General features: G+C 44.1%; 1 protein-coding gene across 1 annotated transcript in view; it reads right to left on the bottom strand.

Moving 5' to 3' along the window:
- Window positions 1–13,909, bottom strand: part of EIF5B (eukaryotic translation initiation factor 5B) — a 36,631-nt gene extending 22,722 nt beyond the window's left edge. Inside the window, exon 1 of the mRNA XM_087759244.1 lies at window positions 13,753–13,909. Within this exon, the coding sequence (XP_087615370.1) occupies window positions 13,753–13,787 (35 nt within the window). The 5' untranslated portion in view covers window positions 13,788–13,909. The remainder of the gene's footprint in view (window positions 1–13,752) is intronic.
- Window positions 13,910–15,518: the final 1,609 nt, after the last annotated feature.

The raw sequence follows: 15,518 nt of genomic DNA, 5'->3' as shown, positions 1-15,518 counted from the left end.
ACCTATGCTTTGCCATCAGACTGAAAAGTTTTATTCTTATCATCAAGAGAAGTCACGTGGAGGAACACAGTTCAGCCCTGAGCTAGACTCTAAAGCCAATCATAAAAAATACCAATGCAGTTGGCAAGCAATCATTTCCACTGCTTGCCTTAGTATTACCTCTCCCAGGCCTAAAGAAAGCCAAAAGAAGTCTCACTAAGCATCTGAAATATGCATCCTTCCTCATTGGATCTTACTACATTGAGTTTCTCTTTGAAAAGCATCATCTTCAATTAAGCAGAAGTGGCTTTTTTCCTGTCCTTTATCAATAGTTGTAGTTCAGATGCACTTTTTTCTTGACTTGTACCGTAAGAACTGAGCAAAGGCTAAGTCTAGTGCCCAGAGGTTTTTCCACCTAATCACGCTCACAATACAATTGTAAGAAGATGACTTTCCTGTTCCCTGCTTCACACACAGAACTTCAGTACTCAGACCACAACTGGTCTATTAAAGTAGCAAATATTAGGGTGCTCCTTTTATTGCAGCTTGCGGTTTCAAAAACCTTTTAATCAATATGCTATTAATACCTCATCTAACTCCCTCTTAAATACATGGGCAGAAAACTGCTCTGTTTCACAATTTCACTGTCTCAATTATTACCGCCCACTTAGGACAAATCAGTCAGGCAAAGGCTGACTGACCAAATACCTGAATCTATATCCAGAAAATAAGAGAAATGCATTTCTTCCAAATTCAGGACCTCTGAGATATCAGCAAATTCTGAACTACCAGAGCTTCAGCCTTGCAAATTTACAAACCCAGAAGTCGAGTATTAATAAAGAAATAAAGTACTTATTGAATTTCAGAATCTTTAAAGGAATAATTAAGTTTAAGTTGTATTTCCCTTTGCAAAAGGGGAAGGCTGAGAGAATCATTTTACAAGTTTAAGTGAATGCTGACATTCACAAACCCATTTTATCCCAAAAATTGGGCATAAGCAAGTCACCAAACACTGTCTATATGTGACAATAGCACAAGTAAGCAACAATGCACTTCCTTTTTTTTTAAAGGCCAAGATTGATTATTTTATTTTCAAGATCTTAAATTTTCTTCTGTATAGACTGAACAAACCAAATAAAAGCACCACAATGAAGCACTTCACTGTACAACTTCTTTATTACCAGAGATACTTACTGTTAGTATCTAGAGAAGAAAAAATACGCCTTGACTATACCTAGTAGTACTTCTTATGTGCTGACATGATAAGGAATACATTTCTCGAAGAAATTTAACTCTCAAATGGTTAATGCAAGATTTCTAAACCAACCCCCACCTCCCCCAAGAGGAAAGAACAAACTTTTTGGCCATTTCCACCTTAAGAACAGCTGACTTGATGTTTCAGCAATTTAAGAGCTGTTTTTATAAGCAGTTTAACTGGCTGTGCACCAGGGGTAGCATAGACAGCTGAAATAAAAATGTCAACAATCATCTCTACACCTAAAGCCCGAATATCAGGCTTACTATATTACATCTAGGCCCACACATAGGCCCTCATGTTTCTTTTTGCATTAAGTGCAGCATATCAGTTTATTAAGCACACTTGCTTACCTCCTCCTACTCTAGGAGTTAGTGGAGGAGACCGAGTCAAATCCAAGCCTGAAATAGTTTGAAGAGACCAAAATACAAGCTCCACTACTACTTCATCCATGGCTGTACTGCTCCCACTACTACAGGATCTTAACAATGTGTTTGTACAGATGTTAAGGAGCCAAGCCTTTAAACAGCTTATAGTTTACATGGATATTCTCAAGGCTGACTTTTCACACTGCAACTATGCAGAAAGTTATGTCCAAACATAAAACACATGGTTTTTATGCAGAGGATGCTTACGGTACCTTATGTTTTCCAGGATACAGGCTTTAAGGGGATGGGGGTTTATTTGTTTTTAAATCAACTCACTTAAACTGAACCTTGAAGAAGAAAACTTGGGGGGGGGGGGGGGGGGGAATCTCTCAAAGCAAAAACTGAAAAAAAACAATTCACAGACATTAAGCTTTAACACCCACCAGCAAGAACACTTTAGGAATAATAATGAAGACCGTTCAGCTGTCACAATAGTGGCATAAATATAGTACGAGAGCCTTTCCAACCTTGGCTTCCACTGCTCAACAGTCAGTGGTTTCCAAGAAATCTATACTTTCCACTACATTTCAATTTACTAAGTGACACAGCAGGCTTCAAACATTTGAGCCTGGATGAAGTGAAAAGTAAAATTAAGGCTGCATGCATTTATATATACAGCAATACATACAGTTATAATTCTTTTTAAGAACTGTAAAGCAAGAATATTATTAGAAAGCCAAGGAATTCAAATATTGGCTTCCATTACTAAGAGTCTGTTCCCATACTGACCTTGAATTCCTTCCCTTTTAAAATTCTAATAATATTCCACTAGGATCTCATAATAAAAGAAAGTTGTAAAGAAGATTGAGAAGGTGCCCTTCCTCTCTTCCTGGGAGATTCTTATGTCATAAGGAATTCACTGCCTTTAGATACATAACAGGAGAGTTTCTTTCAGAGATTCATAGAATGGTTTGGGTTGGAAGGGACCTTAAAGATCATCTGGTTCCAACACCCCCTGCCACACGCAGGGGCACCTTCCTTCCACTAGACCAGGTTGCTTAAAGCCCCATCCAACCTGCCCTTGGAAGATACACCTAGGAAACTTTTTCCTGTAAGCTTTTTTAAGCAGTCCCCAAACACGTTTCAGAAACCCAAACACTCTTGCCAGGAACCTCCTCCTCCAAGTCCTCCAAAAGGTCTCCACCCATCCCCTCTTGCCCCTCCACTCAGCCTTTACAAGGGTCCTAAGCCCAGCCTTAAGAGTGCCTGATACAGGAACCTGAAAGCACCAGTATGCTCAAACAGTTTTCAATTCTGACCTCAAATGCCTTTCGCATGAAGACTTTACATATAGACTTCACAGCCTCACTACCTTAGGCCATTCAAGCTCATAATGCTTTGGGCTCAAAGGAGGCTTGCTGTTGATCCAGTTCACACAACAAGATAACCCAGCACAAGAGGCTCAAGGAGGTCTGGAAAGCGTGAAGCAAAGCAAAGTGCTGCTGCACTGCTGAGAAGGGGTTATTTCCCTGGTTTTCTTTTATCTCTGTTTCAGAAGTGAAGCCTGAGCCACCTTCCTCATTCACACACTTTTGATTCCAGCCTCTATTTTTGCTGCCAGATACGAGAAGTTCTGATATTGCTAAATCAGCATTTCAATGCAGTAAATTACAGCAAGAGTTAGGTGTGTGTACTTCACTCACAAATGTAAACAAACAATTTTCAAAACATTAAATGGCTGCAGACATTCCTTCACAGAGGTCTGTGCCTAATACAAGGCAAAATTATGCCGTGGGAGAAGACAGAGTCAGGCTAATTAAACAAGATGGCAGTAATCCATAACAAGTATGCAGAGATCACCACATTTCAGATACTAAGCAAAACTATTTTTCTTTAGAATCACATCATTGATCAAAAAAAAGGCGTTCTACATTTCCCCTATGCAATTTCACTGCCTTTTACCATTTAAGCAGGATTAAGAGCAATATAAGACTTCAAAATATTCCAAAGCATTTTAAAAGTTGCATATAGAAACATTCACATACTTTATACTGAAAAATATTGACCTTACTGCCCTAGAAATGACATTAAGAAACCACCTGCTGCCCAAAAGGGTTCCAGTACAAGTTGTCCACATAGACTACTGAAAACTTGCATTACATAGGGAAAGCCACTTATAAACAGATTCCTGAATATTCACTGGGTCACTAATTAAATGCTGTGCTAGCACACCATTCTGTACCAAACCAGGATCAAATATGCTCAGATCATCTCAAGTAAATGTTTAGAGATTTTTAAGATAGGCAGGGGCAACAACGGAAATCCAACATCTCTCATGCAATCAATCAAATCAGGCCAGTACCAGTAAGTGACACTCCCAAAATCCAACCTAAACTACTCGTTTTACACATTAAACAAAACCAGTGACAAATAAAGCTACGATCCCAAATCCTGCCTATGAGAGAAAGTATGAAATGTTTTCAGTGTGGAGATTAAAGCAGAGTTAGGAAATAAAAGAAGAGCTGTCACCTACCGCTGCTCAGTCAGATGTAAAAAGACGGCCAGTAGCTCTTGTACTTATGAGATCCCACCCAGTTGCAAGCTATTGAGTCAGAAAAGTGGAAAAACCTCGTGACTGATAAATGCACGGTCTGTAGAAAAAAAACATTGCAGTGTTTCTCTTGCCAGTACAGCAAGGAAACAATATTTAAGACTAGAACGCCAGTAAAAAAGGAAAAAACCAAAACCCTCAGCTATTACATAGCATCTGCTGAAAAAATACTAAATTAGCACATACCTTAAGGCGTTGGGCATTTGGGGGGGTGGGGCAGGACAGACAGACACACAGACAGTTTAAAACATGAGAAACAAACATAGTTTTGGAGCAAGTTCTTTTTCTGATGCAATGGCCTGCAACAGCCAGAACCTAGAAATTCCCTGTGGAAGCCATCATGAGGCCAGAGATCACCCTAACACAAGCTTTGATTTACAGATGTTCAAGCTTATGTTAATACTAGTTTCCACATACTAGGGTTTGCTTTAGTCTTTTAAGGGCATGCTTTGCCATTTTGCTTACAAACACTTAAATTGTAAAGTTTCATAATTTCTGACACTTGTGCACAATTAGAGAGATGCATTTTTGAAGTCCAAAGTTTTACCTTTTCTTTTGCAGTCTAGGATATTACAGGGGTTAATTAGCGCACATCTCACCAGAACAGAAGCTGTCATGCTCCAAATCAAGATTTAAACTCACAACGCTGAAATAAGATAAAAACCATCAGAACTTCCTAACAAAGTATTTCAGAACAGTTACAAGTACATTTTAATTATCTATCACTTCTCTTTTTCATGAAAGGCTAAAAAAATTACTCCAAGTACTGGCATACTTAATATATTCATCACTAGGGATAGTGTGAAGCTTCTATACTAAGGACAGATACTGCATGCAATATAATTTCTGTAACAGACAGATCTAGGCATAGAAATTTGAAAGACTTCCTGGGCATTGCCCCAGAAAACAAGGCCACATGTGGGGAAGACAGGACTACAGCTATCAAAATAAGAGCCAATAGACTTTTAGGATTTTTCTTTGCTCAGTGAACTTCTGCAGCTGAAATGCGTAACTGCCCTTCCTTGCCAAACAAGCTCCTCCAGCTTTCCATGCAGGTCCTAGCGAAGGATAGCCTTGCAAGCCAACTGACACCAACAGCATTTCACAGACACTCTGATTACAGACAAGTGTTATTCTATTAGCAAGGCCACCAGCACACATGCATGTTTTCCTCATGCTCTTTCGTAAGATCATACACAATAATGACTTTGAGTACACTTATTTTAGTACCTACAACACATATCCCCAAACACAGGGCAAAACTTCATTTTAAATAGGCACCGTCCATCTACGTGTGACAGAGATAGCAACCTGACTAGGCAGCAGTACGATAAACAGCAAAGGAAACTATTAATCCATACATGAATTGAAAGTGCAGGATTAATTAGCGGTATGCAAAGAAGCAGAGCTACCCTCATTTATATCAATTTGACTCTACTGAGTCTTAGTTAAATGAAACTGCAGAAATAAAATGGAAGAAGTCAGCCTAAAATGAGAACAAGCCCTTAACTACTGGAAAGGCAACATCCAGCTTTGCAAACAAAGTCAACAGGATAACACTATCCCGTTGAAATGAAAACTAAAGGGTACATGCAGACTCAAAGATTACAAGTACATTTTGACCCACTGCACTGACCAACACAAATATGAATACTAAAGCTTGCCTTCATCTTAGAGCTGAGATAACAAGCTAAGTCGAATTAGGCTAAAAATATTTTAGTTAGGACTGGTTTTAAGCTGTCTCTGTAAAGATGAAGTTAAAATGGCAGAAGACGCTGTACAATTAAAAACAGACTAAAAAAAAAAAACACATTAATGTGCATGGGGCAGAAGAGTCAGTAAGTCCACATAGCAAGAAAGTTGCATCACTACCGTGAACTCACTGCCCACATTCCTGCATAATCAGAAGACTCATTTTTGCTGAGGCAACTTCGGAGATATTTCATCATTTACATGACACCAGCTCTTCTAACCACCTTCAAAGGAACATCACTGTCATTAAGTCATTTTCTTCTGCTGGAAAAAAAAAACCCTTGAACTTCAAAAAGACTGAAAAGAAGCTGAACCATCTGTTTCCATGTGTACAGTTTTGCAACAGTTTTAGATGAAGCAAAACTAATACTTTTAGACAGGTCTTTACCATTACTCCCCTAGAGCACCTTACCCATCCTCTGTATATGTGGGTCATAAGCCCAGTAACAAGGATGCATGTCTAAATACAAGCTTATCCAAAATTAGCAAGTTACCAGTGCTGTATGGCATATTTTTAGTTGTTTTTACTTGTAGGTATTAAGATACATTGGCATTCTCTCTTCCAAAAAAAGGTTTTAGAGCAACTGGTTTAAAATGCTACAGAACGTAAAAACACTTTGGAAGTAATTATTTAATTGCTCAAAACCATGCACCACCAACTTGTTCTTTAAGTGGGTTATGAAATTGAAGATGCAAGCATCTGCTGGCTCAGCAAGGCTATTCAAAACATGAAAACAAAGCTGTGGCCTTTTTCTCAGTCTTACCTATCGAAGAATGTGAACTCCACAAACTTCTCTTTTAGAAGTAGAATTCACCTTGCTTTTCCTTAATTACATATGCCTGAGACAGTTTGAAATTCAGGAAAGAATGAACCACACTCCTTCCTCAGCCCAAGAAGTGAAGGAGTGTCCACATGAGCACCAGCTACACAGCCCACCACTGCAGCTGACAGCACTTAAAAAAAAAAAAAATCACAGCCCCAGAAAAAGGCCCCCCCTTCCCTTGCCTTTTCCTCAAACTATGGTGCAGGGGAGGGGAGAAGTGACTTCCTTCTCCATTCCGAGCTGGGCTTTCCCCTCTCATCAGCTCAGGCAATCCTGCAGCCACAAGCCCTTGCAGAAAACACTTTTTTGGCTGGCAGATCAAATCACACACCTGAGTTGTACTGTGGGCACTGTAAGCACTGGATCCAATGCAATGGAAGCAGTTACAGCACACAGCTGGGGACAGCAAGAGTAAGACCACAAGGTGTGAAACGTCTGACAGATCAACTGAATGAAGTGTGAGGTGAAACTACTCCTTAGCTATTCTTCCCTAGTAAGATGAAGGAAGCTGATGAAGCTACCTAATTACATGAGACAGCAAGGAAGTAAAATTTGACTACAAGGGTAATTGCTTTTTATTCAGGCTCCCAAGACAATGATTCCATTTTTAATATTAAAGAGTCATGCCTTCTCTTTCAAGTTTGGCTGGGGAAAGAGAAGAGTGGAATAACTATAAGCTAAAAAAAAAAAAAACTTCTGAAAAAGACATAGAAAACGTAACTTTTAACCCCAACAGATTCTAGAAAAACAGAAAGTCTCCTTTATACAACCCAGATTTAAAAAAAAAAAAAAAAAGGAAAAAGAGAAGGGAAAAGAAAAAGCTCACCAGTACTAAAAATTCCCATTTAAACAAAGATATAGCAAAACTTCAAGATAAAAAGCTTCTGTTGTGGCTAATAGTTGGCAACATAGAGCTCTGGAAGAAAGCAGTTCTTCAAGGTTCAGTTTAAGTGTTTACATCCCAAGAGAACAAGATGACTAAAAGCATGGAATATGAAACACTAAGTAAAGAACTAGCATTCGGCCTTCCCTGAACAAGTCCTTTGGGGTTTTGTTTGTCTAGAAAAAGTGCAAAGATGACAAAAATTACCTCGAAGTCCAGTGTTTCACAACTTCCATATCCTATATATCTCTCATTGTATAAAATCAAAATACATCACAAAAATACCATGTAGAACACTTCATGAAATACACTTTAGATTATCTGTAATCCCGAAGAGCAAAGGATGCCCACCTACATTAACTATAATTAAAACCCATACTTCATCTAACAGCATGTATCTGAAGAAATGTATTTCAGAGATAAGATAGCAGATTCATGTTCAAAATCTCCACTAGACTACTGTAAAAGAAAAAAAAAAAATTGACATATGGGAAGAGTAAGTCATCAGTGCTGCAAACACCAGGATCATCAAAACACACATCTTCTGTAAGATACCAACTGCTTTCAGACCAGAACACCCACCAGACTGCACTATACTTTTTTAGCAAGCCAAGCTTAATGTCTGAATTATGCGCACACATAATTTTTCTGCAGACAAATTATTTCCTCTACCAGTCTAGGGGACTATTTTTGCAGAGGGAGTCAGAAGGAGGAGGAAAAGGAATATTATGCAAGCATTAAAAGTTACTAAACTGGAGGTTTTGTCTAGAACTGTAACCTTGACTCCTAGGCAGCTTTTAAGCAATGAACAGCACAGAACAAATGTACAGCGATGCACATGAGCCCAGAGTCAGAAAAACATGACAGTACTAATGCAATTAAAACCAGCAAAGGTATGTAGAGCTGTCAGCTTGTCTGGCTTGATACTATGAGTGTCAGCAACAACAGCAACATTTAACTTACCATAAACCTCTCTATTCTGAGATCTTCAGAGAACTGAAAGAACAGTTTCTGCAATTCCTGCTGGCTTGCAATGTACCATTTTCATCCTCTTCATAAACAGCAGTTATACATAAGGTTTAGATGCCTTCATGAAGGTAACAGATGACAAGAATCAAGATTTCAACAAGAAAAGCTGCTTCTAACAATCTGCTTACTGTACTGTAGTGCTTTTTGGTTTATGTTGCCATTACCACAAATATTTGAAGATCCTTACAGTCTCTTTACAATGATGCCTTGCTTAAAAAAAAATCCAACAAAAATGTATAAAAATAGTTTTCTTATAAATATGAAATGCCTGTGTTAAGAACTGTAATTTTGTGGGGTACAGAAACATACATTTGCATAGAACAGGCCAATACATTTCTGTAATGAAGAAATTATTTTGCATTATTTTACTCCATCTTTCAGCACAAAATCCTGGCATCTTCCAGATGAGGTTTGCAAAACAATGATTTCAAGGGTTTATCAGCTGTTCTCCTTGATGGAGCTGCAGAAAGCTTCGCTTGTGGAAATATTTTTTGAGAAGCAGATAGAGACAGTTATTGTAAATTTTCTCGTGTACAGAATGTTTCTGAACTACAGGTGTTTGTAGGCTTTCTAGCCTTCACAGAACTTTCCTACACAGCATTAAGATTTCACTTAACACACCAACAAAAAAGAGCCAAATAGGATGACTAGTAGACAATGCCAGCAATTTAATTTGCAGAAGAGAAAGCAATATATAGCATCAGCAACAGCACTGTAAGTCTTATTTTAGCAGCAGTGTTCACTCTTGGCTGCAGAATCACCACTGGCACCTGTAACTTCTAAAGCAATATGCATGAATGATCAGAGTGGTATGCCTAGGCAACAGTTCACAAATATTAAAGGACACAAGAATAAACACACCTAAAGACTGCCTACTGGAAGCTAAGGAAAACTACTAAGAGAAGAAGAAGATGACTTAAAGCTGGGAGAAGAGGAAAAACACATTAAAAGCTAACACCATCAGGGGAAAGACCCATATTCCAGGCAGGAAATAACTCGTAACATACAGCATATAGCACACTTACTTGGAGATCTACAGCAGCAGTTTGAGGCTTGAATTCAAAGTACGGTTCTGCAGTTTACAACAGCCTTTCTTCACACATTAAAAAAAAAAAAAAAAGTCCTATACTAAATTCACAAAGACAGCAGGGGAGAACCTTGACATACCTTCTGCCACCTTACAGCTCTATCCAAGAATCAAAGCATAACTCATCACTCCCAGGAGGAGCCAGACTACATATCAGAACACCCACTCTTCCATTAGGGAAGCCAGGAAATTCAGATACCTCATATTTTTATTGAAAGGTTTGCTATTAAGTTTCATTTGAAAAGGAGCGATCAACACTATCATAAAAATTCCAAAGAAGAAACAATTAAAGCAACTTCCATATGGCTTAGGAGTTATTTATGACCCAAGACACGCTCCACCTTTACAAAGCACCTCTCTAACACACCACACTGAGTTTTTCCTACAGATACCATGTATCTCATCATTCTACCCAAATATGTTCTCCATGGACAGATGCACAGCAATCAAGTGGCAGGAGTCAGTAAGAGAGTTTCAAAGGAATATAACTCAGATGCTGTTATAGTAGAAACAGATTTGTAGGTATATTTGTTCAGGTAGCAATCTGCATTCGTAACAGGCTACGGTCCTGCATTCCCATTCTTTCCCTGCTCACCATAGCTATCATCTCACTCATGGTCTTGTCCCTGTGTACTGATACCCTGTTCCCATAACAAAATTCATCCTCACCCTCATTTACCAGCACACTTCCCGGCTATATACCAATACTCATCAGTATGACCTCTACCGTACTCAGCAGAAACAAGGGAGGGAGAAACTACACAACAGAAGTCAAAGCTATGGGGGTGAGGGGACAAAAGCAGGGTAAAGATGACTTGTACCTTCTGTAACTTGTCTCACTATGTCAGAAGACAAGCAAAAATCTCCTTCCTGTCACATCAGTTCTCAAACCAATATTCACAACACACACATACCACCTGCATCTTCCCACATGCTTCCTCTGCACTGCAAATTATGCCCTTGAGCTGCTGCAAGAGGGATGTAAGGGATTGTATCTACAACAGTTGTTGGGGAAGGAAAGAGAGGAAAAGAAAGAGGAAATGAATAACATTGCAGAGCACAGAACTGAAGATGCAGGAGACAAAACTGACTGGAAGCCTTTGATTCCACGGTGGCATTCTTCTCTCCCTGTGCTGGGAACAGAAGGGGGACTGATGGGGGATGTTGAAGTCCAACTTCAAGCTACAGATTCAAACATGTGATGCAGCCTCTCCCTCAAGGGAACCTGACATTGACAGGGGTGTCAGCTAGAACCAATAGCACCAGATGATGGGGGTACCTCTGCAGACAGAGCCTATTCCAAAACGTCACTGGCCTTCCAGGTCCCTCCTCACTCCCATCCCCTCAGACTCCCTGCTATAAAATATACCCAGTCTAACTGTCCTGTCCTACTTCTCAAACACATCTCTGTTTGAATTCTTCTTCCACATCATCCCTCCCATTGCCATACAACCATGTGGCCCTGTAACATAGTATTGCCACTGCTAGTCGCAGTCCATTAGCTCTGTACTGCATTTGCAAGGCCTTAGGACTAAAGCCTGCCAGGCTTACTTTGGCTGAACTTTTCTTGACCAGCCTGCAACTTTTACTTGATTTAGCTGTGATAGCAATTTCTCTAATTGACCAAGCGCCTATGCCTAATCGGTTCTACTTTCATTTACCTGGACATGTTGCAACCATAGGTTCACATAAATCGCAGTAGCAAGCAGTTATTCCGTATAGAATGAGATCTTCACAACTCTACAGCAATGATGGAGTGTAGAGAAACACAGGCCTGGTATGGTAGCAGAGCCTTGAGCAGTGGAGACACAGGATGCAGCAGAGAGGAGCACAGGCATGGGATAAACAGAGATGGCTTGTACTGCACTCGGCACTGGACACCCCACAACTCGCCAGCAGTCGGCTAAGAGAAATGCAGACCTGGACAAAACTGTTTCTAGGGCTAACAAACAAGAAGGAAATAGTATCTAATATATAGTGCCTTTTACATATTTGGATGCAACACGGAGCTGCAAAACAATGAAGAGCAAAGGCATATAAGCATGTTAGCAAGCTAAGATGAAACCATCAACATGAACCATCGTATTGCTCCTTGTGAAGGACACCTGATGCTGACGACTCACTGTAACAGCTCACCACCAGGATGAAACCACTGACCTCAGGACTCAGAGCAGCAGTGAGATGGTAAGTGTAACTACTTTAACTGCATTATTGCTCTTTCTGTTTTTGAAACAATTAGATCTGGGCTAATAATCGTTAGGCTCCTAAGATTTCAATTATTCTAACAATAAATTCTTGGCCTCTTTTTTAAGGTATGCTTCCATTTTTTAGACATAAATGAGACTTTGCGCGTAGCACCCAACAGAGGCCCTTGCTCAGTAATTTACAGACACGCAAAGAGAACAAGGTATCCAGTAGGCACAAAGTGTCCCCAGCACACCAGCCGCTGTCACTGGAAGGGCCCCAAGCAGCAGCGCTTCAGTACCCGAAGGCTTCTGCGTGATTCTGGCATCTACCACACCAGGTACAAAGACGAGCACTAGGCCTTCTTTCCTTCAAAGCACAAAGATCCAACCCTTCCTCCTTCTTTCTCAAATCACACTTGACTCATCTCCTCGCCAGAGCTGCTCCCAAGATATACCTGTGAAATACAGCCCATGAAATAAGCTGGTAACAACCGACGCTACAAAGCGGCACACATGGTACGGCAAAAGGTGCAAGGAAAAATAGTCAGAAGAGCAAAATACCTCGCTAGCAAAATACTCATTACCCAGAAAGGACCAGAGAAACTAGAACTGTTTACACCCTAACATGGTAACAGCCTTAAGTCGCTAACATCAACATCTTAATGCAATGCACACCTAAGGAGTAAAAAATGCTTAGAGAGAAAGTAGTATTTTGTGAAATAGCCTTCACAGGGAGTACTTTCATAAAAGAAACACTTAATGTCTCAAAAAGGATATACAAAATGAGCAGTCTAGGTAAGGACAAAGAGCTGTACTGTTTCTAGTTCATACACATTTTAAGACAGCAGTTTTCATTTAACTCCTTGTCAGTATTAACAACTAAAAACACTCTCCAAATTGGTTGTGTCTTTGTATTTATTATTTTATAGTGGTAAGTAACAACATGTTCTCTCCTGCTAGCGTACATATACGCAACATTACCCAGTCAGTGTTCCATATGGTTAATACAACCACCGCTCTAAGAATCTCTTACAAAAAAGAAAGTTCGCTGACAGTACAGACTCCAAGATGATATGCGCATAACCGTAGAAGGGATCCTCTTATCCTGCAACCACTAAAATATTTAACACCTGCATTTATTAAACGTGCACAAATCACTAAGTTATAGCAGGATCCATAGCACTGTCTCCCATTAAAAAAAAAAAAAAACCAAAAAAAAAAAACCAAAACACAACACTTCAGGCGCTGCAGTTGAACGAAGCAGCTGGTTTTGGCCGACAGCCGAGATGTGCGCTCTGAACCAGCGGCACTCTGCCGCTGCCCGCTCCCGGACAAGCTCCCCGAGAACCCGGGCGAGGCTCCGGGCTGCGCCTTTCGGCGAGAGCGCCCAGGCGGCGGCGGCGGCAGCAGCGCAGCCGCTCCAGCGCCAACGGCCAAGCTTCCCCTGCCGTCGCCGGCCTCGGCGGCCGGCGGCCTCCCCCTCCGCGCCGCCGCCCGCGGGACACCGAGCCGCCCGTCCCCTCGGGCCTCCGGCGCCGACCGGGCCCGCACGCACAGCCGGTGGTGCCGCTCCCCGGGGCGAGGAGCACGACCGGGCCTTCCGCCCCGCCGCCGCCCGGCCAACGACCGCCGGGCCGGGCCTAGCCAGCCCCGCCTGCCCGCCGCCGCCTCCGACGAGGCCGCGAGCCCCGGCAGGGCCTGACTCAGCGCCGCGACACCGGCGCTGGCCGCGGCTGTCAGCAGCCCGGGGAGAAGAGGGGGGTCCGCCGGCGCCCTACCTGTCCTCGCTCTTGTTCTTCTGCTTCTTGCCCATGGCGGCGGCCCCGGCGCTCGTCCCCCGCCTCAGCGCTGCCCGCCCGCCCGCGCGCAGCCCCGTGCATATGGTAAGCCGCCCCCACCAGCCCGCCCCGCCGCGCGCCGCGCACGCGCCCGCCCCGCCCCCGCCCTCCCGGCCTGCCCCGCGCCGGCACGCGACGAGCGGCGGCCGCGGCGCCGGCTGGGCAGCGCCTCCGCGCGATGGCGCCCCCTGCCGGCCGGAGGGGGGAGCAGGCGGCGCCGCTTGGCCCAGGCCCGGGGCGGGGTGGGGCAGCGCCGCGGCCCCCCCGGCCGGGGACACGGCCGCTCTCGGGGGTCGCAGCGACCGGCTTCTCGAAATCGGCTGTGTTCCATCAGCTTGGTCCTCAGGCGGGCCTGGAAAATGACTAAGCGATGCCCCAAGTCTGTAGTTTCCCTCCAGTCCTCCTGCCGGCCCGGGGGGCTGCGCGGGGAGGCCCAGAGCCCCCGGCAGCACCGTAACCCGCTCGGCCACGAAAACCGACCGAATCGCCGACATAAAGGACACGCGTTCGGAAAGCTTTTATCTGGAGGCAAGCGGGACAGCTAGGTCAAAGCGGGGGGACGGAGAAGTTAAGGGTGAAGGTCGTAGGGCGCGCGGCGGCCGCGCAGCAAGCGGTCGGCGGCCCGGGCACGTTGGCCAGCGCGGCCTGGAGCGCCTCGCCGTTCTTCTCTCCGCGGTCCCCCGGCCCTTCGCTCTGCTGGCCCTTCATCCCCACAGTTGAGGCGTTGACAAGAAAGGTCCGCCACCTGGCGCTGCGGCGGCTGGCCTCCGGCCGCAACGGGGGAGCGAGAGGCGGCAGGGCTGGGTTCGCCGCTCGGCGCAGAGGCAGCGATCAAACCCAGCGCCGGGGACGGAGGTTTCCCTGCAGGGAGTTTGGCTGCCGGGCAGCGACATTAAAAGTACGGCATTTCCTTCCCTCCTCGCCAGATTTCCTCAGCGTACAAAGCTTTTCCTCCCTCTCCCCTCCCAGAAGTCTTGCAGCTGCAGGGGTGCTGCGCTCTCTCGCAGGAGAGCCTGGACACCGCTGCTGTGGGGCGGGAGAAGGCAGCCTACGTTCACAGGAACGCGGCACGGGAGTCAGGCAGCAAACGCCGCGTGTTATAGCAGAGGTGCGACCCCATCTCCTCCTGGCCACGTTTCTCAAGAGCAAAGCAAGATGGAGCAGGAAAAGCAGTGGTCACAGGCATGACACTGTTTAATATGCTTTGGGAGCTGCATGGTTTGTGTTGTGGTCACCACCCCGTGACAGGAATTCCTTTTGCAGACAGAGCAAGCCTCACCGTTCCCTTCATTTTTCAGCCTCCATCTTCCAGCCTCCATCTTCCTTCACTCCCTAAAGCCCTCGCCTCCTACTTCTCTCTGCCTGCATACAGCTGCAACTCCTTATCAGCCTCTCCCACCCAGGCTCCCAGCAGGGTGCCGGTAAGGCCACGAGTTTATCTCCCCGCCCCACCAGCACACTTCGGGTCCGGGGAGTCACATTTCCAGGAAACAAGAAAGCGCAACACTTGGGTTTGTTTTTTTTTTTAAACACACTTTAATATCCCGTTACTTAAATCTGTGGATCTTCTAGCGCGCTTGCAAGAAGAGCGAAGAGACGACAAGCCCCGGCTGCGCCAGCACGGCCGTCTTCCCAGCGAGGCTGCCGCCGGGCCCCGGGCCCCGCCCCCCGCCAGCCCCGCCCTCCCTCGCCCAGGCGCCGCGCGG

The sequence above is a fragment of the Nipponia nippon genome, unplaced genomic scaffold, assembly GCF_047370975.1.
Source record: "Nipponia nippon isolate SJK-2023a ecotype South Korea unplaced genomic scaffold, ASM4737097v1 scaffold_2, whole genome shotgun sequence".
Taxonomy (NCBI): Eukaryota; Metazoa; Chordata; class Aves; order Pelecaniformes; family Threskiornithidae; genus Nipponia; species Nipponia nippon.
The sequence above is the reverse complement of the archived record's forward strand: the minus strand, read 5'-3'. Positions and strand labels throughout refer to the sequence as shown.